The 25,117-nt window shown below is 51.0% G+C and overlaps 1 protein-coding gene across 3 annotated transcripts in view; it reads left to right on the top strand.

Annotated features, from left to right (window-relative positions):
• TOGARAM1 (TOG array regulator of axonemal microtubules 1) overlaps window positions 1-25,117 on the top strand; it is a 38,058-nt gene that overhangs the window by 6,934 nt on the left and 6,007 nt on the right. The window contains exons 3-17 of one of the 3 annotated variants that reach the window (XM_066551375.1): window positions 674-802; window positions 1,374-1,670; window positions 2,921-3,837; window positions 5,624-5,856; window positions 7,774-7,874; window positions 9,169-9,249; window positions 9,507-9,670; window positions 10,468-10,642; window positions 10,778-10,912; window positions 13,474-13,618; window positions 15,430-15,535; window positions 15,876-16,111; window positions 18,815-18,973; window positions 20,806-20,932; window positions 21,076-21,194. In XM_066551375.1, the coding sequence (XP_066407472.1) occupies window positions 674-802; window positions 1,374-1,670; window positions 2,921-3,837; window positions 5,624-5,856; window positions 7,774-7,874; window positions 9,169-9,249; window positions 9,507-9,670; window positions 10,468-10,642; window positions 10,778-10,912; window positions 13,474-13,618; window positions 15,430-15,535; window positions 15,876-16,111; window positions 18,815-18,973; window positions 20,806-20,932; window positions 21,076-21,194 (3,124 nt within the window). Of the gene's footprint in view, window positions 1-673; window positions 803-1,373; window positions 1,671-2,920; window positions 3,838-5,623; window positions 5,857-7,773; window positions 7,875-9,168; window positions 9,250-9,506; window positions 9,671-10,467; window positions 10,655-10,777; window positions 10,913-13,473; window positions 13,619-15,429; window positions 15,536-15,875; window positions 16,112-18,814; window positions 18,974-20,805; window positions 20,933-21,075; window positions 21,195-25,117 lie in introns of all 3 variants that reach the window. The other 2 variants (XM_066551374.1, XM_066551376.1) reach the window with 2 other exon arrangements.

The raw sequence follows: 25,117 nt of genomic DNA, 5'->3' as shown, positions 1-25,117 counted from the left end.
AAAAAATAGTAAGTGAACAACTACAAAAAGGCCACATCAAACCTACAAAGAGTCCATAGAATTCCCCAGCTTTTGTCATTCACCAGAAGACCTCTGATTCCTAGAGATTACCCCGTGACCTAGAGAAGATCACTGAAATCATAGAGGACATGGGGCATTTGCAACCAGGGCTTGCTTCTCTCTGAGCGGTTCCAAGAGCCTGGCCTCTTGTTGTCCTGCATATTTCAGTAGCCAGAAGGATCTGGAAAGCCTGGGCAAGACCAGACCTGAGGGATTGTGGCCCCATGGCCCTGGGCCCTGTCCTTGTCCCCTCTGGGGAGCCCTGCCCTTGCCAAGTGTGCTCCCTTGGGTTTTGAGGTGTTTGCTGCCTTCATTGTCACACTCTCAAAGAGGGGATTGTTGCAGGGGGTTCCTTTGCCCCCCTGCACTCCCAGCTGGAGCAGTGCCCTGGAAGAGCAGCCAGTCCTTTCCCCTTTTTCCCCCTGAGCTGCTTTCTGAGGTTGCTTAGAGACTCTGGAATGAAGTACTTGGAGTGTGAGTTTCCCACTCAGAGCTACACAGAGTCTGCATTCCCCATGAGATATTATTGGATATCCTTGGAATATTATTGGATATTCTGTGTTGGACAGCGTGTGTGAGCATTGATTTGGTTCTTTGTGTTCTCTTTTGGAAGGTGCTCTGGGCTCTCATCAGCCCCAGCTTTCAGGGAAGTGTGGGACCCTTGGATACTCACGTGGGAAGAGTGGCAGTGTGGGCTCTGATTTGCAGTTTTTGGGACTGAATAACTGCCAGCAGGACAAAGGTAGGTGGCTTCTGCCAGGGCCTAAGGCAGGGCCTGTCACTTTGGAGTTGTCCCTTTGTTCCTTTGCTTCCCCAAGAAATGGGAATTGTTGCTGAGAGGTTGTTCAGGCCCTGTCCAGATGGCTCCTCCTTCCTGTGTGAGTTAATTAGTGGTTGTTAATTCACAGCCCCCCTTTGATCTCTGACTCTGTCAGGGGGTTAGAGAAAAGGAGCTGCTGGGGGAGGATCACAGCAGTGTTTGATCTGCTTGCATCACTCTGTTTTTTAAATACAGTTCTCCAAAACATGCCTGAGAAATCATTTTAAGTCTTAAACTCACATTTGGAGGGGAATACAATTTGCAGAATGAAGTTGGTTGATTTGTCTGCTTGTTGGGCCAAACCTTCAGGCTCTGATAGCCTCATGGTGCATTATTTCATGGGAAATTATTCTTATGATAGATGATTTCATTGGAAATCATTTTTATGGTGCATTATTTCACTGGAAATCATTCTTATGGTGTATTATTTCACGATAAATTCTTATTACAAGACTCAGTTACCACAAGCACTGTTCTCTTTTCCTTTGCTCAGTTTGTTCCAGCCTCAGTTTTTCCAGCAAGACCCAGAGAAGTTTCTGCACTCAGGCAGAGCCCACCATGTCCTTCCAAGGTCCCAGTGCCAGCCAGGGCACCTTCATCCTGCCCTCCTTCCCCCTGTCATCCCCCAGGAACAGCCCCAAGCACCTCTCTGCTCCTGCTGCCCTTGCAGGGAAGTCCCAGGAGGATCCCAGGAGCCTCTCCAGCTCCTGGCCTCTCAAAAGCTTCCAGGGGCTGCCTAAGCCTGGTTGCCAGAAGCAGCTGCTCAGCCAAAAGCCAGGAGACAACACAGGTGGGAATGGTCTCAATGTGATAAAAAGGGGTTTGGGGGTTGTGTTTTGAGGGATTTTTCAGTGGTCAGAAATTCCACAGTGGCAGGTGAGAGGGAATTGGGCAGTGGCTCAGGTGCAGGTAGGAATGGGAGGGATTTATTGATTTATTTACTCATGGCTTCACTGCTCACATCCCTGCAGGCTTCTCTTCAAAAGTGGAGCCTTTGGATTTGTCATAAAGTAAAATATCTACAGCTCTGCTTTTTGTAATGTCTCAGGGCAGGCTCTGTCTTCCAACTCAAATAAACCCAAAATGGAGCACTTCAGGGAAAATCAGCACAGAAATACCTGGGACTGTTCAATCCCTGATTAATCCATGTGCAAGAAAAGGGTTACTCAGTGCCTGTTTGTCTCTTCATTTGAACCATGGAATCCCAGAATGGTTTGGGTTGGAAGAGACCTTAAAACTCATCCAGTTCCAACCCCCTGGGTAAAAATACCTTTATTCTCTGTTTAGTTTAAGCTGCTTCCTAATCACTCAGGAGGTTTCTGAAACAAAGTAACAATTTCCACACAATTTTGCACTGATTAAAGAAATCTGTTTGAAATTTCATCTTCACTGAGACCCATATTTTTGTGCATATATAGAAAATTTCCAAATGAATGCTTTGGGAATTGCCTGCCCCTGGAATGGGACTCTGCCTTGTAGATGTATTTATCACTTGCTTTATTATTGCATTTATTATTTGTTATTGTATTTATCACTTACCATATGCATTTTTTCACTTACCATATGCAGTTTTCCATATGCATTTTGATTTTTTTCTGGTTCTTTGGAAAAAGAACCTTTTGTTGTTACAGCACCTTCCATGGAAGTTTGGGGATGAGTGTTTTTCTCTTAATGCAGGAAGTTAATCACTTTTTAAAGGGAAACACTGCTGTGTTTTATATATGATTGCCTTGCTTAATAGCCTGATTTTTCTATGTGAATTATGTTAAAGGGACTAAGGGCACGAGCATGGGCTTTGGTGATCCTTGTGTGTCCCTTCCAGCTGAGGATATTTTGATTCTATGTTAGTGTGCACATGCATTAAACACTCATTTCTATTTTCCTAAAGGAAGGAGACACTAAAATTGGAATAAACTGATACCTGAGCCTGCACAAGTGTGTTTTTAACACTCATTCCATGGCAGGAGGAGTTTTGTAGACACAGAAGTGAGAGGTGAAGTTTGTCCTGGCACCATCCCTGACAATCCCTGTGTGTTCCAGGGGACAGCCCGCTGGAGAAGCCTGCCCTGCAGCTGGAGAAGCCTGCCCTGCAGCTGGAGAAGCCCCCCCTGCAGCTGGAGAAGCATTCCCTGCAGCTGGAGAAGCCTGCCCTGCAGCTGGAGAAGCCTTCCCTGCAGCTGGAGAAGCATTCCCTGCAGCTGGAGAAGCCCGCCCTGCAGCTGGAGAAGCCTGCCCTGCAGCTGGAGAAGCCTTCCCTGCAGCTGGAGAAGCCTGCCCTGCAGCTGGAGAAGCCCCCCCTGCAGCTGGAGAAGCCTCCCCTGCAGCTGGAGAAGCATTCCCTGCAGCTGGAGAAGCCCCCCCTGCAGCTGGAGAAGCCTGCCCTGCAGCTGGAGAAGCATTCCCTGCAGCTGGAGAAGCCTGCCCTGCAGCTGGAGAAGCATTCCCTGCAGCTGGAGAAGCATTCCCTGCAGCTGGAGAAGCCTGCCCTGCAGCTGGAGAAGCATTCCCTGCAGCTGGAGAAGCATTCCCTGCAGCTGGAGAAGCCTGCCCTGCAGCTGGAGAAGCATTCCCTGCAGCTGGAGAAGCCTGCCCTGCAGCTGGAGAAGCATTCCCTGCAGCTGGAGAAGCATTCCCTGCAGCTGGAGAAGCCTGCCCTGCAGCTGGAGAAGCCTGCCCTGCAGCTGGAGAAGCCTGCCCTGCAGCTGGAGAAGCATTCCCTGCAGCTGGAGAAGCATTCCCTGCAGCTGGAGAAGCCTGCCCTGCAGCTGGAGAAGCCCCCCATCCCGCAGCTGAGGAGCGCCCTGGGCAGAGGGCAGGCCCTGAGGGGTGCCCGGCCCGTGCCCCCCATCCCGCGGCTGCCCAGCCCCCGGGAGCCCCCTGGCAGCAGGGAGGGCACGGAGCTGGCAGCAGGGCTGGCAGAGCTGCACCTGCAGCCTGAGCAGGTGGACCAAGAGGAGGTGGGTGAAATGGGATAAATGGATTTTTAGCAGTGTTCCACGTCCCTGGAAGCGTTCAGGGCTTTGGAGCAGCCTAGGCTGGTGGAAGGTGTCCCCACCTGTGGGACAAGGTGAGCTTCAAGGTGCCTCCATCCCAAACCAGTCCAGGGTCCTGTGACTTCCTGGCTTTGCCTTTCTGTCTGTGCATTCCTTTTCTGTCTTCTTCTGTACCTTCCATCTTCTGGTTCCCACTGAAAGGAGCCTGAGGTGTTAAACAGAGGAGGAATTTCTAACGTGAAAAGTAGTTGGCAAACGGAGGGGGAAATGCTGCAGCATGAAACTCTAATAATTATAGTTAATATAAAATAATAATAATAATAATAATAATAATAATAATAATAATAATAATAATAATATATAATATATTTTTATTTATACTATATTATTTATTATTATTATTATTATTATTATTATTATTATTATTATTATTATTATTATTATTATTATTATTATTATTATTATTATTATTATTATTAATCACTGCTCATTTCAATAGGATCTCTGCTTGCTGGGCACTCATTGTATGATTTAGAGGAGGTTTAGATGGAATATTGGGAAGAAATTCCTGGCTGGGAGGGTCTGGGATGAGTTCCCAGAGCAGCTGTGGCTGCCCCTGGATCCCTGGAAGTGCCCAAGGTGGGACACTGGGGCTGGGACACCCTGGGACAGTGGGAGGTGTCCCTGCCATGGCAGGGGTGAATGGGATGATCCTTAAGGTCCTTTCCAAGCTGTTCCATGGTTGTGTTTCTAGGATGTGCAGATTTGCTGGGAGGAGCCTGAGGTCCCACTGTGTTTTGGCAGCCATCAAGCCCCTCCTTTAGCCCACTGAAAAGCACAGAGCAATTGCTGTGTTCCAGCAGGAGTCTGTCCCTGGACTCTGGAGAGGGGAGCTGGGGTACAGCACTGCTGTGAGGCTGTGTTTGCTCACAGGATGATTGATACTAGCAAAAAGTTCGTTATGGAAAAAGTGATCAAGTTCTGGAATGGCCTGCTTTTAAACCATCTCTGGATGTACTTAAAAACAGCCTGGATGTGGCACCAGGGTTTAGTTGAGGGGTTGGGGCTGGGTTGGACTCAATGATCTTGTAGGTCTTCCAACCCAGTGATTCTGTGTGAAACCAGGAGGAGGGATCATTATAATCCCCCAAAAAACCATTAAAATCCCCCCAAAAAAGTGTGTGTGCTGATCACACTGCCCAGCAGGGCCTTGAGCACCCCATGGAGTGGGCTGAACTCTCAGAAATAGTCTTTATTTAGCTGCAAACCCTTTTCCCTCTGCAGTGAGCACCCCCTGTCCTTTCCCCCTTTGCAGATGCAGAATTCCCCGAGGTTTTTATTTAGCTGCAAACCCTTTTCCCAGTGCAGTGAGCACCCCCTGTCCTTTCCCCCTGTGCAGATGCAGAATTCCCTGAGGTTGTTTTTATTTAGCTGCAAACCCTTTTCCCAGTGCAGTGAGCACCCCCTGTCCTTTCCCCCTGTGCAGATGCAGAATTCCCTGAGGTTGTTTTTATTTAGCTGCAAACCCTTTTCCCAGTGCAGTGAGCACCCCCTGTCCTTTTCCCCCCCTATCCAGATGCAGAATTCCCTGAGGTTGTTTTTATTTAGCTGCAAACCCTTTTCCCAGTGCAGTGAGCACCCCCTGTCCTTTCCCCCTGTGCAGATGCAGAATTCCCTGAGGTTGTTTTTATTTAGCTGCAAACCCTTTTCCCAATGCAGTGAGCACCCCCTGTCCTTTCCCCCTGTGCAGATGCAGAATTCCCTGCGGTCCCTGCGCAGCAGCGCAGCCAAGAAGAGAGCCAGGCTGAGCAGCAGCATGGCCGAGCTGGAGAGCCCCGACTCGGCGGTGAAACTGGAATTTCCCGGGGACTGCCCGTCCCTGGGCTCCTCCCCCGGCACCACCTCCACCGGCGAGAGCGGAATTTCCAGCCTGGAGTCCCTGGGCTCCCCCGTGGCCACGCTGCCCCGCAGGAGGAGAGTGATGTGAGTGTCACTTGGTGTCACCTCAGCCTGGGAGCCCCACGCAGCCTTGGTTAATTCATTGTATTGACTGCTTCATGTTTTATATAGCATTGCTTTGCTTAATAGCCTGATTTTTCTATGTGGATTATGTTCCTCTCTAAAATGACAAGAGCTGCTTAATGACATTATTCTATTTTTTTCTGGCTTCCAACATGAAGCTGCAGTAGACCAGGGCAGGGGGCAGTGCCAGGGGCAGTAAATATTTGATAAAGACATCCCCTGGCACTGCAGGAACATGGCCAGAGCTGAACAGGGGAGGGAGAAGGACAAGAGTGAAGAGGAAGGATAAGGTTGGGTTATTATAGCCTGGAAATTGAATTGGGTTTGTTGAGAAGAGCAAAACAATGCAGATGTTTCTTATTGTGGATCAAGAGCTGGTTCCATTTATTCTTGAGAGATCATTGTGAATTTAAAATGCCTTCCCTGAGCTCTTCTAAATAGAAATTGGGTGGTGACAAATGCTGCTCTGATTATAAAGGGCAATAACCCAGTTGGTTATGAGCAGTATAAACTATTGTTTAATGTAATTAAAAGAGTTTTGATGAATTTTGCAAATTTTCCAGTACAAGAATCTCCTCCCCTGCTCTGAGTCCATGATGAAGCTCTTTGTAGCTCTGCTCTGAAGATATTTTTGTGTGTACTAAAAGCATCTTTTATAGACTCACAGACTCCCAGAGTGGTTTGGGTTGGAAGGGACCTGAAAAATCCCCTAATTCCAGCCCTACATGAGCAGGGAACCTCCCATGTAACTGACACTGAACTGCATTAACAACAGAAAGCAAAATGGGGAACATAAAAAGCAAAGGGGTTTGAGGCAGAGGGAGCCTGCAGTGATTCACAAACAGAAGGATTTCAGTTGTGCAGCCCAGAGCTAATTTATATTCACATCCCTTCCCCATGTGCATTACTGCTGAGTCACATTTTTAAAATAACCTTTAAAATGCCACGTTGAGATGTGTAATCCTTCAGAAGCCAAGGCTGTGGAGGCCTGGCTGTGCTGGTTTGGGCTGAGGCAGGCTCTGTACAGCATGGCCATGGCCACTGTCCAGTGCTTGGTGCTTCCCTGCATCCTCAGCCAGAGGAGTTGTGCAGCAGCCAGGAGGAGAGGGGACACCTGGCAGGCCCCATGAGCTGGGGGAAGGGACAGAGTCCCTCCCAGGTGACACTGAAAGCCTTGCAATGCTCAGAAAAAGGCCAGGGAGTTCAGCTCAGCTCAGGGGGTTTGTGAGCACTGGCACAAAGTGGCACTGGCTGTTCCCACAATCTGTGGCTGGGCACCAGGAGTGGGAGCTTTGGGGGTTTGCTTTGGGAAGGGCTTGGTTTCTCTGCTGATAAACTGCCATGGGTGGTGGGACACAGGAACTGGGGACATTCCTGGAGCATGGGCACACCTTGGAGCTTCAAAGAGTCTTGAGTTGTGGGTATTGCACTGGCTCTGGGTTCCATCATCTTTCATTCCAGAGAATCATTTGAAATTTAAAATCATTTCAAATTGTCGCAGTAGATAAGAGCATTTTCCTGGTGAATGTCTCTGCTGGCCACTGAGTGGGAACAGCCCATCCCTGTTGTGGCAGGAGGATTTGGTCACTCTCCCTGGCCAGGTTGGAACCAGCATCCTCAACAATCCCTTACTTTATGGGTGTATCCTAAATTTAGTCCTGGTGTAAGGTTTCCTCATAAGGGTTTTCTTTAGGGTGTTCTTCATAATGGACCTGCTCATCAAATAATTCCCACTGAATTCTGTTCCTGCTCAGTGTGAACATTTGTGGGAATGCTGGGAATAGTTTTGCCATGGAGAAACTGAAATCTGTTGTTGTTTCTGGCTGAGCTTTGACCATTGTGCAGAATTGCACCTATAAAATGTGTTTATCTGCACAGGTCAGACACTGTTCCAGCACTTGGCAGCAAATCCCACCTTGCAGAAGCATCTCCAGCAAGGCCCAGAGCCCCAGAGGGGGCAGAGCCCCCCTCCAGCACAGGTATGTTCCTGTCAGTGCCCCCCTAGGGACCAGAGTGTCCTTGGGCACTGAGCCCATGTCCCTCAGCTCCTGCCAAAGGGAATTTCCAGCTGCCCTGGGCCAAACTGGGATTTCAGGGTGCTCAGGTGAGGAGTTGCAGCTGCTTTCCTGTGGGAATTGAGGTGAAGTGCTGCTGGTGTGCTTCACCCTCCCAGGTCACTGCAGGTGATTATTAACTATGGGGGATCATTAGTGTTCAGGAACACATAATTACAGAATGATTCTGTGCTTTTATTGCTTTCATTGAAGAGCTCTGGGTGTCAGGGGTACAGACCCAAAGCTGACTTGGACATGGGTTCAGGATGAACACGTTCTTATACCCTTATCATTATATAACTACATATTAATTATTAAACTTATCTTGTTCTATTGTATACATTGATTTCATCCAAGCATGAATTTTGTAATTTCCGTCAAACCCCACAAACATCATTTCTCATGATTCCTGTTACAATTAAACAATAATTATATCCAATTACCAAACAATCATCACATTTAATAATCATTTATCATAGTCATTAAATGATTATACAGGTGCAGTTTCACATGATCCAATAAAGCCTAACATTTTCTCAGGGCCTACCAGGCCCAACCTTTCTTGCCACCTCCCCTGAATATCCCTTGATTTTAGAAACATTTTATCCCTATACTATCAGGATTATTTGTGTTTAATCAGTTCTGGTTCTACTGGATGGAGGAAAGGCACTGAGGGAGCTGTGTCCACTGGCTGTCCCTCCATCCTTGTCCCCAGCCCCTCTCCAGCTCTCCTGGAGCCCCTTCAGGCCCTGCCAGGGGCTCTGAGCTCTCCCTGGAGCCTTCTCCTCTCCAGGGGAGCATTCCCAGCTCTCCCTGGAGCCTTCTCCTCTCCAGGGGAGCATTCCCAGCTCTCCCTGGAGCCTTCTCCTCTCCAGGGGAGCATTCCCAGCTCTCCCTGGAGCCTTCTCCTCTCCAGGGGAGCATTCCCAGCTCTCCCTGGAGCCTTCTCCTCTCCAGGGGGACATTCCCAGCTCTCCCTGGAGCCTTCTCCTCTCCAGGGGGACATTCCCAGCCTGGCTCCAGGCTGGTGGCAGTGGGATGTGAACATCCCTCATCTGGGTGTTCAACAGATCCTGCTGGCTTCAGTAACCTTGCAATGCCCTGGTTCAGGAAAGGGATCAATCCAGATGTGGGGTGACATTTTAGGAGGATGAAACACATCCCAAAGCATAAGCACCATGCTGGGCAGTGAGTGAGTGAGTGCTCTTTGTGCTTTCAGGCCCTGCAGAGTCAGTGCCTGGTTTTGCACCAAAGGATGATCTGGGTTTCACATCTGGAGCTGTTGCTGTTGTTGGCAAAGGTACTATAGACCCCAAATCATCCCCTGTGTCTCTTTGAGTTATGAAATGAGGGCACATGTGCCTTTGTAGAGTGGGAAAAGAACAAAATGATCTGTGCAATGTTTTAGGTCATTGACAATCCCCACTTCCATGGGAGCACAAAGAATGATGTTTGAAAGTGGTGCAGTTCCTGGATAGACAATTCCAGTCTGGAATGAGATGGTTTGATGTCCCTGCCATCCCACAGCAGTCTGTGACCCCGTGTTCTGCCCTCCAGGTGTTTTTGGGAGCCCTCCTGGCCCAGATGCCAGCCAGCCCATGCCCTGTGTGGCCAGTGGGGATGCCCAGGGTGCCAGGGAGGGAGCAGAGGCAGCCCCAGGGAGAAGCTTCCAGCAGAACAGCCCTTCCCATTCCTGTTGCCATGCAGGGAAGGAAGGAGAGGTAAGAAGTGCCCAGCCTGGTGGGTGTGGGGTGAAGCCAGCCCTGCTCACTCACAGTCTGTGCTGGGGCAGCAGGAGTGGGACTGGAACAGCCAAAGGCTTCAAGCTGCTGCTCCTGATTCTCTTTTGGTGCCACCTGGATGTGCCAGGAGCTTCCCACCATGCTCAGATCCCTGGAGAGAGGCTGCAGGAAGGAGTGGAGCTGGGAAATGCCCTCCCTGACTCCCACAGCACCAGCAGATGTGGAAGGAAGGATTGGCTGGGTGGGATCAGGTCTGGTTTTCCTCAGGATGAACAAATCCAGCTCCAATCAGTTTTTCTTAAAAGCCTTCCTGAATATTTGGCCATAATCTGGTCTCTGAGGAGTGGTGCTGTTTGTTAAAAACTATTTACAAATGTAAATGGAGCAAGATTTATCTGAATGAAATGTGATAGAAAGTTAAAAAACATTGAAATGGAACTCCTTCTGCAAGCCTTTTAAATAACATTTGAAGAATACTGAAACTTGAAGTTAATGATTTACAGTGTCTTAACTTTCTAATTTCCTCTGAATATATAAACCCTTGGCAGGATCAGATTCAAATGAGTAAATGGATTTAATTTATTAAACTGAACTTAAATTTAACTGGATTAAATTTATTTGCTGAGTCTTCCTGAGGCACAAAAAGTGTCATAAACACAGGAGAGAGAAGGGTCAGATCAGAGAAGATCCTGATTTTCCATGCTGACCTTGGCCAGCATCAGGAGCTGGGAATTCAGTTCTATGGTAATTTATGCTTGATTTTTTTTTTTTTTCAGATAAAAATGACCTTGTCAAAATCTGCTCAGGAGAAGCTGAGGAGGAGGAGGAAAGAAGACAAAGAGCACAACCATAAAGAGCAGCAGGAAGGCAAAGACTTGGAAGGGAAGGAAGAATTCCCTTGGGAAAGGATTAGACTGAGCATGAGTGAACCAGAGAAACTCACAGCAGAAAGTGAGGATGAGGGTTTGTCTTAAATGAGTATTCCCTGTTCAATGCTGCTGAAATGGAAATTAGGGCTGGTAATGCTCAGTTTTAACTTGCTTCTGATTGGTTTTATTGTATTTTGGCCATTTCCTTCTTTCCTAGGGTTTAGTCTCTGTGGGGATTTACTGACATCACCAAAAAATGGATCTTTGTCCTTGGAAAATGTGGCCTTGAACCCTTCCCTGAAAAGAACATCCAGTTTGAAGAGGTCCAAGTGTTCATCCTTGCTAGATTCTGGTAAGCTGGGACAGTAAACTCTTAAAATATTTGGGTAGGTGGAGTGGGACAGTTTCAAAATGCAATTTCTTTGTGCAGGGGACAGTCGTGAGGTGCTCTGGAAGATCAGTACTGTGGGGCTGGGGCTGGAGGGGATTTAATTCCTCAGGGGGGATTCAGGTGATCACTGTTAGGGACTTTCATAAAACATCAGAGGCTTTTAGTTGGATCAGGATCTGAAATTCAGGATCTGAAATGATACAGTGCATTACCAGCACACTGACTCCCTCCTGTCCCCAAAACCCTTTTCTGGGTACATTTTGGCACTGAATTGCCTTTAAAATAACCAGTAGGAAAATGTTGAGAATAGAAGCTCCTACTGATGGTGCTCAAAGGTGGCCAGAATTTGTCTAGTGTCTCTTCAAGATTTATGATGTTATTAGCACACTGTGCATCCGTTTTTACATGAAACAACCACTACCTTTTGTTGGTGACTCTTAAAAGTGAAGGTTGTGTGCCAAATTGAATTTACATGAATGAAAGTGTGATTGATTGGGACTGCCCCTGGATCCCTGGAGGTGTCCAAGGCCTGGCATGGTGGTGATGCCTAGAACAGAGGCTGGGCAGAGTTAAAGGACAAAGCAGGGATTTATTCAAAGGAAATCATTCCCTCACAGGACACACCTTGGGCAGTGCAAGAGCCCAGCCAGGGCTGCACCCCAGATGGACCCTGGGTCAGGAGTTCTCACACTTTTATCAGTTCTGGTCCCTTTCCATGTTGGGTTCAGTGTCCAATCCCAGCTCCAGGTGATGCAGTCCCACCCTCCCAGGCTGCTCTCCTCCATCCCCTGTTTGCCCTTTTGGGGCTGAAGCTGCAGTGGTGCCCTTGGTTCTGGGGCTGGAAAAGGATTGAGAGTGCCTGAGGAGAGGAAAGGATTGTTCTGTGTGCCTGAGGAAAGGATTGTTCTGTGTGCCTGAGGAAAGGAAAGGATTGTTCTGTGTGCCTGAGGAGAGGGAAAGGATTGGGAGTGCCTGAGGAGAGGAAAGGATTGTTCTGTGTGATTGAGGAAAGGATTGTTCTGTGTGCTTGAGGAGAGGAAAGGATTGTTCTGTGGGACTGAGGAAAGGATTGTTCTGTGTGCCTGAGGAGAGGAAAGGATTGTTCTGTGTATCTGAGGAGAGGAAAGGATTGTTCTGTGTGCCTGAGGAGAGGAAAGGATTGTTCTGTGGGACTGAGCTGTGAGGAGAGCTGCTGGCACTGTGTGTGGAGTGCAGTCACACCCCAATGCAGTGCAGAGTCTGGAAAACACAAAAGCTGGAACTGAAGGTGTCAGTGGGAGGTGTCCCTGCCCATGGATGGGGTTTGAGCTCCTCCCAACCCAAACCATTCTGGGACTGGGTGTCCTTTGCAGTCCCTGTGTCCTGCAGCAGCACTTTGTGCTTCAGTCTGTTCTGTGGCTGCCTGCAGCTGGCACAGCCACTGCTGGTGTGTCCTGTGCCACTGCTGGTGTGTCCTGTGCCACTGCTGGTGTGTCCTGTGCCCCTGATGGCGTGTCCCCTGTCCCTGATGGCATGTCCCCTGTCCCTGATGGCGTGTCCCCTGTCCCTGATGGTGTGTCCCATGTCAGAGCTGTGTCCCCTGTTCCTGATGGCGTGTCCCCTGTCCCTGATGGCGTGTCCCATGTCAGAGCTGTGTCCCCTGTCCCTGATGGCGTGTCCCCTGTCCCTGATGGCGTGTCCCATGTCAGAGCTGTGTCCCCTGTCCCTGATGGCGTGTCCCCTGTCCCTGATGGCGTGTCCCATGTCAGAGCTGTGTCCCCTGTTCCTGATGGCGTGTCCCCTGTCCCTGATGGCCTGTCCCCTGTCCCTGATGGTGTCTGTGTCAGAGCTGTGTCCCCTGTCCCTGAGGGTGTCCCCTGTCGCTTTCAGCATGTCCCTGTCACTGAGGGCGTGTCCCTGTCCCTGATGGTGTGTCCCATGGTGTGTCCCCTGTCCCTGATGGTGTGTCCCATGGTGTGTCCCGTGTCCCATGATGTGTCCCCTGTCCCTGATGGTGTGTCCCATGGTGTGTCCCCTGTCCCTGATGATGTGTCCCCTGTCCCTGATGGTGTGTCCCATGGTGTGTCCCTGTCCCTGATGGCGTGTCCCATGGTGTGTCCCATGGTGTGTCCCCTGTCCCTGATGGTGTGTCCCATGGTGTGTCCCTGTCCCTGATGGCGTGTCCCATGGTGTGTCCCATGGTGTGTCCCTGTCCCTGATGGCGTGTCCCATGGTGTGTCCCCTGTCCCTGATGGTGTGTCCCATGGTGTGTCCCTGTCCCTGATGGCGTGTCCCATGGTGTGTCCCATGGTGTGTCCCTGTCCCTGATGGCGTGTCCCATGGTGTGTCCCTGTCCCTGATGGCGTGTCCCATGGTGTGTCCCCTGTCCCTGATGGCGTGTCCCATGGTGTGTCCCTGTCCCTGATGGTGTGTCCCATGGTGTGTCCCCTGTCCCTGATGGCGTGTCCCATGGTGTGTCCCCTGTCCCTGATGGCGTGTCCCATGGTGTGTCCCTGTCCCTGATGATGTGTCCCTGTCCTCAGAGGAGCCGTGCGCAGGGCGGGGCCGCTGCCGGGAGCCGCCGGTGACGCAGAGCCCCGAGGTGCTGGACCCGGCCGAGCTGCTGCCCTTCCCCCGGCCCGAGCCCGCCCTGGCAGAGGCGCTGGCACTGCTGGCTGACCACGACTGGTGCGTGCGGGGCTGGGCACGGGGCTGGGCACGGGGCTGGGCACAGTGGGCACGGGGCTGGGCACGGGGCTGGGCACGGGGCTGGGCACAGCGGGCATGGGGCTGGGCACAGGGCTGGGCACAGCGGGCACGGGGCTGGGCACAGCGGGCATGGGGCTGGGCACAGCAGGCACGGGCTGGGCACGGGGCTGGGCACAGCGGGCACGGGGCTGGGCACGGGGCTGGGCACAGAGCTGGGCACAGCGGGCACAGGGCTGGGCACGGGGCTGGGCACAGCAGGCACGGGGCTGGGCACAGCAGGCATGGGGCTGGGCACGGGGCTGGGCACAGCAGGCATGGGGCTGGGCACGGGGCTGGGCACAGCAGGCACGGGGCTGGGCACAGCAGGCATGGGGCTGGGCACAGCAGGCATGGGGCTGGGCACGGGGCTGGGCACAGCAGGCATGGGGCTGGGCACGGGGCTGGGCACGGGGCTGGGCACAGCAGGCATGGGGCTGGGCACAGCAGGCACGGGGCTGGGCAGGTGTGGAACACAGCACAGGGCAGAGACAGCCAGGGCACTGAGTGAGAGAGGAGACAAACAGGGTGGGAAATGGATTGGTAGGGAATTTTATAGTTTGACAGAAGGTTTACATGGTATGTGTTTGTATGTGATCAAATACATACTGTGTAAATATAAAAGTTTTTAAAAATAGGAGGTTTTAAAACACCTCTCAGTTACCTCATCTCTGGGTCAGAAAAGGACTGAATCTGACAGAGGGGTTCAGTCAAGTTTGAGATGAAAGGAGCTTTGTAAATTCGGGCTGGGAACTGGGCCTCCAGAGGCTTGGAGAGTTTGAGTAGAAGGGCTGGAGAGGCACCACCAGCACCTTCCTGGGGCTCTGTGTGAACCAGCAGCCCAGCCTTGATTCTCTGTGTAAAATCAGCAGCCCAGCCTTGGGGCTCTGTGTAAAGTCAGCAAAGCCAGCCTTGATTCTCTGTGTAAAATCAGCAGCCCAGCCTTGATTCTCTGTGTGGAACCAGCAGCCCAGCCTTGGGGCTCTATGTAAAATCAGCAGCCCAGCCTTGGGGCTCTGTGTAAAATCAGCAGCCCAGCCTTGGGGCTCTGTGTAAAATCAGCAGCCCAGCCTTGGGGCTCTGTGTAAAATCAGCAGCCCAGCCTTGGGGCTCTGTGTGGAACCAGCAGCCCAGCCTTGGGGCTCTCTGTGAATTACCAGCCCAGCCTTGGGGCTCTATCTGGAATGAGAAGCTCCTTTAGGTGCTCTGTGTGGAATTAGCAGCTCATCCTCGGTGCTTTGTGTGGAATAAAAGCATCTCTTGGGTGCCTCCTGACTTGGGGTGTGCTTACAGAGTTGCTCCCTTCATTTTGGGGAAGGAAACAGATCCTTTAATTGCCACTGGTGCCAGCTGGGAGCAGAACTGTGGGAGAGGCTGCAGGGCTGGAACAGTCCCATAGGAAAAGACAGATTTGTTTGGAGAGAGTTTCCTGCTCTATTCCTTGCCTGGCAGGGTGGGCAGGCCCTGGCACAGGTGCCCAGAGCAGCTGGGGCTGCCCCTGGATCCCTGGCAGTGCCCAAGGCCAGGCTGGACACTGGGGCACCCTGGGACAGTGGGAGGTGTCCCTGCCATGGCAGGGCTGGCACTGGGTGGGCTTTGAGGTCCTTTTGAACCCAAACCATTCTGGGATTATTTCTCATTGCTTTATTTTACCATCTGATTTGTTTGCCATTTGATTCCTTAGAATTCCACACTTGAATATTTTAATGAGATTTTTCAAATGGATGGAATTTAAATATTATTTTTTCACACAGGGAGAAGAAAATTGAAGGTCTGAACTTTGTCAGGTGCTTGTCTGCCTACCATGCCCCTATTTTGACTGCAAAGCTCCATGAAACAACTCTGGCTGTGGCTCAAGAGGTTAAATTTTCCTATCAGAATATTCCACTGGCCCTCTGTGTGTATATGTGTATTTTACAGCTCTCTGAAATGATTTATGCTCACCTCTGGTGAGTTTTTATCAACTGAGCAGTCTCAAGGATGATTTGAGACTCAGAGGCTGAGAGAATGTAGATTTTAACTTTATAACATTTTTATGAGTGTGCCTTTTAATTCTCACGCATTGTGAATCAAGTTAGAAATGTGTTTCTCAATTGTTTGTAATGTTACTTAAAAGTGACAAAGGGCAAACATGAATATTTATTTTAAAGTCTCTCTGATCAACATTATTCATTGTTTTTTGGGTTTTTCCTGTGTGCAGGTCAAGAATTTACGCTCAGGTGTTTCTCGAGCTGCTGTGGTCTGTTTAGGGGATTTGTTCACCCACCTGAAAAAGAGCATGGATCAAGAACTAGATAATGCAGTAAAAGTCCTTTTGCACAAAGCTGGGGAATCCAACACTTTTATAAGGGAAGAGGTAGACAAGGCACTGAAGGCCATGGTTAATAATGTGACTCCAGCACGTGCACTTTGTTCTCTTATAAATGGAGGGCAAAGGTAATTCCTATAAAGACTTTATAAAGAATATTGTGAATAGAATAAATTTATCAAATGTAGGCTTTTTACCATCAAATCAGAGTACAGTAGACAGAAATTTGAAAACCAGTAAATCAGCTGTGCTAAACCTCTACCCAGGGCAATGTTTGTTGGCATAAATTGAATTAAAGCCCCTCTGTTCCTTTCTGTGCATTATGTAAGAGGTTGGCTGTTGATTTTGGTGTATTTTCTGGCTATTTTGCACCACTTCGGTGATTTTATTTGCTGTTACTGTATATTCTTGGGGAGCTGCTGTTTTGCTTTGCCTGGTAAAGCTGACATAATGTTCTTTCTTTTCCTCCTTTGCTCTGCAGTCAGTTCCTGCCTTGGCCACTTTTCAGCACCTCTCCTTATTTAGAAAACTGATTTATAACTTCCACTTCTCTAGCTGCACCTATCTTGCTTGATTCCTCCTCTCTAGGCTGAGCCTTTGTGTCTGCATTTCAATTTCCTTCTCAGTGCCATTCTTCTGTGGAGTTAATTCCCTTCTTTCCCTGTCCCTGATCAGTCTGTTTTCCTTTTCCATCCTCATTCACTGCTCACCACATCCCAGCTGGGTGCACCCCCTGGTGCTTCCTCTCTTCTCTGCCACCCCTTGGTGACATTTCCCAGGCTCCATTTCCCTTTGTGACACATTTCAGGTGCTCCATTCAAAATCTCTCCACAGATTTCGTGCACAGCTCCAATCCTCAGAGTTGAAAATGTTCTCTTTTGTTTCCTGGGCAGCTGCTTGTTGGGGGATACATGGATTCTGTCTCCTGACAGCTCTGCTGCAGTTTCCTGCTCTTTAAACTGAAAGACAAAAGTCACCCTTGGGATTTCCTTTCTTTCTGAATTATTGGGGTTCAGACTGACCTGGGATGGATGCCCCACCCCTGGAAGTGTCCAAGGCCAGGCTGGACAGGGCTTGGAGCAGCCTGGGATAGGGGAAGGTGTCCCTGCCCATGGATTTGTGGTCCCTCCCAAGCCAAAGCAGGCTGATCCCATGACTTTGTGAATTCAGGAGCAGCAGGCAGGAGCTGCCCATGGCTTCATTCAGCAGCAAGGGGCCGTGCCCTGTTTGGGTTCTGCCTTCTTGGCCTCAGACCCTTGGCCCTCCTGGGCAGAGCTGTCTCTGCCAGACCTTGCCACCTTCCCTGGGATCCAAACTCACCTGCTCAGGGCTTTTCTGTAGGGATTTGTCCCCTCCCCTTGGTGAGTTTGTACAGGTTTTCTGCTATCTCAGGCATCAGAACTGAGCTAAAGACAGCATTTGAGCACAGATTAATCTGTTCACAGCTCAGATTTTCCTAGTTCATGGAGTACAGGATGTTTTTAATGGATCACACATCAGGGCATGGCCTAAAGGTGCAGCTTTTCTAGGCCTGGCTTTAGGAAGCTCTGGCCATGTCAGCAGGAAAGCTCCTGGAGCACAGGGCAGCTCCAGAGGCCTGACAGGAATATGGAATCACCCTTCAGAGGGGAAATCTGTGTCTCAGAAGGAAGTGAAAAGGATTGTTTGAAACAACTGTAATTCCACAAGGGATGTTCTGTCTAAGTTGGGCTGAGTTGCTTAAATTCACCACAACACAATCCTTCAATTATGGTGTCACTTACAATTCGTGGCACCTCCTAAAATGCACCTGGTTTCTGCTCAGCTCCTTTCCAGCCCTCTGTGCTCATGGCTCTAATGCTGGCAGCCCTGACTAGACAGAAATGCTGATTCTTCATCAGCTCCAAAGTGGGGTTTGACTTTGCCAACAAGAATAATTCCAGTGGGAGGTGTCTCTGCCCATGGCAGGGCTTGGAACAAGATGAGCTTTAAAGGTTCTTTCCCAACCCAGTCTGGGATTCTGTGAGCAGATTCACGATCCAAGAGCGTGATTCCAGGGATAGAGCTGAGAGGGATTTTACTTCAGGAATTTTAAAATCCTGTTTCTTACCTGTATGCACTGTGTTTAACTCTAGGGTGTTGTGTGCACACAAATGTTTTCCAGCTGTTTCCATGAGCAGGGGCTTGTTTGCTTCATGGAGTGAGGCCTCAGCCTCTCAATTCTTGTTTTCCCCTTGAAAGTGCAGCAGGAGTTACAAATTGTCCTCAAAGTAGCATTTTTAATCCAAATAGAAAATTGGAGATGTTAGAGTTTGCAGGGTTTTGTTCCTGAACACAAGTGGGACCAGCAGGGGCAGCAGGATTTAGATAAAAGGATCATTTGCTGCACGAGTTGGAAAGCTGATTCTGGCTGTTCTCTCCTTTGCATCAGCACAGGTGTTTATTTTGTACAAAGCAGGGTCTGCAGGATCTTTAGGAGTCGATTGAACACTGCTTTAGTCAATTTTAAAATGATCTCAAGTCAATTTGCTTTGGTCAGTTTTAGTCAAGTGCCCAGGATGTGTCTCTGAGCACAGGGGCTGATTTTTCATTGAGCTCATTGAAAGAACAGCCATATGCTTTGTAAGATGAAATTATCTGAATGAAAACTAGAACTGAAATTCTGAACTGCCCTGCCTGAGTCCAGGGATTATTGGAAAGTGTCCCTGCCGTGGCAGGGCTGGCAGGGGATGGCCCTGGAGGTCCCTTGCAGCCCTTCCCGTGCTCCCGGGGTTTTGTTTGGCCGGCAGGGCGGGTGGGGCTGTGAGCAGCCCTGCAGGGCTGTCCCTCAGGCTGTTTCCCTGCCTCCCCAGCCACCTGCACTCGGCCGTGAGGAGATGCACAGCCCAGCACCTGGGGGACATCGTGGAGCGCCTGGGCCCCGAGCGCGTCCTGGCCGGGGGCCGGCCCGTGGCTGAGCGGCTGCTGCCCGCCATGGCCAGGTTTGTGCAGGACAGCTCCCAGCAGACACGGTGAGCAGAGCTGGGGAAGGGAACAGCTCCTCTGGCTGGGGGGTGAGCAGAGCTGGGGAAGGGAACAGCTCCTCTGGCTGGGGGGTGAGCAGAGCTGGGGACAGGGAACAGCCCGTGGGATGTGGGGTGAGCAGAGCTGGGGAAGGGAACAGCTCCTCTGGCTGGGGGGTGAGCAGGGCCTGGGGACAGGGAACTGTGCCTTGAGCCCTTTTGGGGCTGGGGGGTCAGAGGGCCTGGGGACAGGGAACAGCCCGTGGGATGTGGGGTGAGCAGAGCTGGGGAAGGGAACAGCTCCTCTGGCTGGGGGGTGAGCAGGGCCTGGGGACAGGGAACAGCTCCTCTGGCTGGGGGGTGAGCAGAGCTGGGGAAGGGAACAGCTCCTCTGGCTGGGGGGTGAGCAGAGCTGGGGACAGGGAACAGCCCGTGGGATGTGGGGTGAGCAGGGCCCTGGGGCTGTGGGGTGAGCACTGTCTGGGGACAGGGAACTGTGCCCTGAGCCCCCAGGACTGTGGGGTGAGCAGGGCCTGGGGACAGGGAACAGACTGTGAGGTGTGGGGTGAGCAGGGCCCTGGGGCTGTGGGGTGAGCACTCCCTGAGGCTGTGGGGTGAGCAGTCCCTGGGGACACAGCCCAGCTGCCTCTGGGGCTGTGCCCTCAGGACAGGATGGGTTAGGAGGGAAAAGACTGAGGGAGCACTAAGGGATGGATGGGCCTGGAGCACCCCAGCCTAGTGGGAGCTGTCCCTGCCCATGGGCCCATGGCAGAGGTGGAAGGGGATGGGATTTAAGGTCCCTTCCAAACAAATCTTTGAGTGCAGCTGCTGTCCCAGCACTGGTGGGACTGTTAGGGTGGTGCCTGTGGCAGGAATCACCTGGATACCTCCCACACACCCTGGCTGCAGGAGCAGAGGGGCTCACAGGATGTGCTGTGCTGGGCACAGAGGAGAGGCAGCCACACAGGGAATGCTGGCTCTGGAATCCACACCTGGTGCTGATCCATGTCTCTGATTGACAAGGCTGGACCACCCTGGTTAAAGCCAGCAGAACTGGAAGGCTGTTCTCATTAATTTGCTCAGTTAATTAAAGTGGTCCTTGAGCACATCCTCTGAGGGAGGATTGGAAAGGGGAGTCAGCAATCTCAGAGTCCTGGAATCACTGAGGTTGGAAAAGAGCTCCAATAACAGTGACTGGGCACTGCAACCCTCCCTGGGCAGCCCCTGCCCAGGCCTGAGCCCCCTTTCCATGGGGAAATTCCTGCTGTGCCCACCCTGAGCTGCCCTGGCCCAGCCTGAGGCCGTTCCCTCTGCTCCTGTCCCTGTTCCCTGGAGCAGAGCCCGACCCCCCCGGCTGTGCCCTCCTGGCAGGAGCTGTGCAGAGCCACAAGGGCCCCTGAGCCTCCTTTGCTCCAGGCTGAGCCCCTGCCCAGCTCCCTCAGGGATTCTGCAGCCCCTGCCCAGCTCCCTCAGGGATTCTGCAGCCCCTGCCCAGCTCCTCAGGGATTCTGCAGCCCCTGCCCAGCTCCCTCAGGGATTCTGCAGCCCCTGCCCAGCTCCTCAGGGATTCTGCAGCCCCTGCCCAGCTCCCTCAGGGATTCTGCAGCCCCTGCCCAGCTCCCTCAGGGATTCTGCAGCCCCTGCCCAGCTCCCTCAGGGATTCTGCAGCCCCTGCCCAGCTCCCTCAGGGATTCTCCAGCCCCTGCCCAGGTCCCTCAGCCTCTCCTGGGGCTCCATTCCCTTCCCTGGACACAACCTCCCTGCACCTTTCCATTTTGGAATCACACACCTGGAATGACAAAGCCAGTCCCTGTTCTGGATGTCCTGGTGCTCTCCTGCAGGTACTATGGGCGGAGGATGCTCTTCAGCATGATGGCTCATCCTGACTTGGATAAAATCCTGGAGAAGTTTGTGCCCCCCAAGGATTTGCCTTACATTAAGGAAACTGTTGGCAGCCTACGAGAGAAGGTGTGTGGGAAAGCTCTTGTGTAGCACCTGGGGCAGCTGGAGGTGTCCTGGGGGCTCTTGGGTGTAGACAATTGCAGCACTGCAGACACAATAATTCCCTGTGGTTCCCCTGGTCCATGAATTCCTGCTGTGCCTTTGTGCAGGGCCTGGGGGAGATGCCCTTGGATACACCCTCAGCCAAAGGAAGGCGTTCCCAGACTGGAAATGTTGGACATTTGAGGTCATCCTCTACTTGCAGAGATGCTCCCATCGTGCCAGACAGGTAATGAGCTCCATTATCCTGTGAGGAACCTGGCTAAGGAGGGAGCACAGAAACAGCCACACAGGGCTGGGAAAGTTAAACATCCCTCAAGGAAAAGCAGAGTATTGATCTGTTCCAGAGAAACTCTTAAACAGAGTGACCAGTTCTATTAAAATGATTATGTGCATTTTGAAGTTAGTTTGTGTACTGACCATCTGTGAGATACACAGAGTACACAAACCACCTGGAATGCACAGGATGGAATCACAGAATCATGGAATGGTTTGGGTTAGAAGGACCCTAAACCCCACCCAGCACCACCCCTGCCATGGCAGGGACACCTCCCACTGTCCCAGGCTGCTCCAGGCCCTGTCCAGCCTGGCCTTGGGCACTGCCAGCGATCCAGGGCAGCCCAGCTGCTCTGGCAATGGAGATCCAATGGATCCATGGCAGCATCATCCCAGATGTTGCTGTTCAGACTCATGGAAAAACCATTCCTGGTTGGAGCCACAGCACAAATCACTCATTTCTACACAACTGTGGACACCAAGGACTTACTTAGACCCTGACTGGGGATGCTGGAGGGTTTAGATCATACTCTGACCACTTTTAGTTCTGTTTTATCTTCTTACAGGTTTTATGTTGACCTTTTTTAGGTCTTGGATATACAGTAGCAATTTTTATTCTCAGATAGATATGAACACAGTGACATTATGGATTATCCCAGGACATTCCACCCCTTCTTCCATATCATCTTGATTGATGCCCATACAAGTACATATTTACTTTAAACACACATATCTATACATTATACGTGTATATATATATTTATATATTTGTATATATATACACACAAGTACAAGGTCACTGCCCACCCATCATCTCCCAGGTAGTTCTGGTAGGACTGGAGCAGCCCTAGTAGTTAAACCTTGCAGTGGCAGTGACATAGAGCAGCCAGGGGTGCCCAGGCATTGCAGCATTACAGGCCCTTCTCACCCCCAGTCAATCCCCCTGAGGTACCCAAGACATCTCTGCATCACCCACCAGGTGCAGCCAGGCCCCTGAGCAGAGGCAGCCCCATGGATGGGTTTATCTTTGCTCAAGGCAGAATCCATCCACACAGTATTTCCCACCCTCCTGCATCTGTGTGCACCACAGGGCCTGCCCAGAGTTATCCTGAGACCCCAGACCGCAGGATTTGTCCCACTTGGTCTTGATGGCAGCTCATATTTCATGGGTGCATGTAAGAGCCTGAGTGAGGGATGTGGGACTGCAGGGGCTCTCCCAAATGCAGTTCATTGGATCCAAGGTGTCCCAGCAGCCCAGGGCCGTGGGTGACAGAGCTGTGCCCACAGCTGTCAGCTCCAGCTGCAGGCAGCCCTGGCACCCTTCGTTTAGGGTACAGTGCATTAGAGACTTTTCTTTGCTGAGCATCTTCATGCAGTAGAACCAATCTATCCCTTCACTTTTACCTACAGCCCATCATAACTGCTGTAATTCCCATATTCATGGTACTGCTCTCCAATCACTCAAAGTCAGCACATTACAGTTTCAGCTGGAAGTTGTTTCTCAGTTTTCTTGCAGTGGAAAATTCTGAGACCTTTTTTCTCCTTGCCACATTCGCTGCCTTGTTTGCCTGTGCTCTCTTTGTGCTTGGTGAAAACATCTTCTTGTTTGGGGTGGGTTTATCCTTTGCTCTAAGCCATAAAAACCCCTTCTAACTCACAGACCCTTTGCCTCCTTGGTTATCCAGTGAGGCTGGCTCAGCAATTCTTTTCTTCTCTATCAAAACTTGCTTCCATCTCTATTCCTTCTTCAGACTCTACATTCAAAAATCTTTCTGCCAAGCACACACACACATCTGTGAGACTTTCTTGTCAAACTTTCCTCCTTCCCAACAGATCCAGTCATGGATTACCCAGGATAGTGTCCATGGTAAAGGCCACCCCTTGGTCTTGTGCCCATGTAGAGGTGGCACCTCTTCCCCAGTGACCTGAGGCCCCACCAAGTTGGAAATAACTCTCCCTTGTTTGCAGTCCAGCTCTACCCTGGACACTTCACTCTGCAGCCTGACCCAGCTGTTGCTGTTGTGGTGCTCCTCACCAGCCCAGCTCTGAGGCACAGGATGGACTTTCACTGTCAGCCCCTCTGCCTGGCCAGGGATGTTCTGCCATTCTCCAGCAGCCAAAATCAGTTTCCCTCTGTGCTGCCAATTTTCATTTTTCCACCTTTCCAGCCACTCCCTTAGAGCACCATCCACCAGCCAGTGCAGAGGGAGAGTGTTGGCCACTTGCCTTGCTCAGGGGTGTCCTGGAAGTTGTCAGCTCTGCAGCCTGACTGGATCCACCTTCAGAGCTTCCCTGACTCCCCATGGCGGGCTCCACACAGCTGCTTCCATGTCCTGCTGGTTCCCCCAGTGAGGAGATTGTGTCACCTCCCACCCTCTGCTGGCTGGTGCTGTGCTGGGGCCTCCTCAGCACTGTCACTTTGGCTTGCTTTGAGACAGTTTAGTGAGGTGGACACTGAAATGAGCAATGACCTCCCCTTGATTCCTTGATTCCAATCAATCCCTTTCTGCCAATAAGGAATGAGATATGAGTAGATATAAGTGAAAAAAATAACAGTTTTTTAATGGAATCCCAACAGGCAGGGTGGAAAAATGTAAATAACTGCTGGATAGCAAAGTGCTACATCTCATTAACTCCCCAGGACAAAGAAGAGACCCAAAATGCTGGAAATACACATTGTTATCAGGGATGGCCTTGGGCTTTGGACAAAGGGACAAGCTGGTGTCAGATCCCTCTTGGGAAGCCTGGTGGAGCAGTTCCACAGCAGACAAAGGCCTGGCAGCTCACCCAGCATCAGCTCCTCCCCACAGCAGGGCAGGCAGGGCAGGGGCCACTCAGGGTTGTCTCTCCCTGGCTGGAGTGGGGCTGCTCTGCTCAGGCTGGGATTCCTCAGCTGTGGACAAGCACTCACAGAATTCATCCTTAAGGCAGCTCAAACCTGCTCACTGCAGTCCCTCCAAGCTGAGGGAAAAACCCAAAATGAAAAGGGAGCTCAAAAAGGGAAGAAAAAAGAACATCTGCCTGAGCAAAGAGCAAGAAACTGCAAAGGCAGCACCACACAGAGAAATCCCACAAAGTGCCTGAGTGGGGGGATTTTACAAACCCCCAGGACAGCACCACACACACACACACACACACACACACACACACAGGGTCCCTGGCTGAGCTGGATCTGGGATACAGGAGCACCCCAGGACACATCAGTGTATCCTTTCTGGGAGGGTGGGCAGGCCCTGGCACAGAATTGCCAGAGCAGCTGGGGCTGCCCCTGGATCCCTGGCAGTGCCCAAGGCCAGGTTGGACACTGGGGCTGGGACACCCTGGGACAGTGGGAGGTGTCCCTGCCATGGCAGGGGTGGCACTGGGTGAGGTTGAAGGTTCCTTCCAACCCCAGCCATTCCATGGTTTGTGATTCAATGAGCTGAAAAAGAAGCACTCCCAGATTTAAAGCAAGCCAAAAACTGCATCCAAGAACACAGAGTTCAGAGGGCTGTGACTGCAGTGTCTCTTCAGAACCAGAGTTCTTTAACACAACCCTCCACAGTTCAAAATAATAACTGGTTCTACATTTACTGATCAATTTAGATTGCTTATTCCATTCCCATCCAAGCCTTGTGTTCAGGAATTAGGAATGAGGTAATGACTGCCTGGATGGTCTGTAAATACCTGGACAGAGAGGTGATTCCACAGGTTTTACGATTCTTTCCATGACTCCCTAATGAGATCAGGTGCCACAGGGAATTTGGTTTTAAATATTCTAGGAAGAGCTGTTGGGTTTTCAGCTCAGCATGGAGAGTTGCTGAGGTAACACCTGCTCTGGGGTCAGCCTTTAAAGTACTCTGGAAATAAAGATTTAAACTACAATAAGTTTGGGGG

The sequence above is a fragment of the Molothrus aeneus genome, chromosome 6, assembly GCF_037042795.1.
Source record: "Molothrus aeneus isolate 106 chromosome 6, BPBGC_Maene_1.0, whole genome shotgun sequence".
NCBI lineage: Eukaryota > Metazoa > Chordata > Aves > Passeriformes > Icteridae > Molothrus > Molothrus aeneus.
This window is presented reverse-complemented; position numbering and strand designations above follow the sequence as displayed.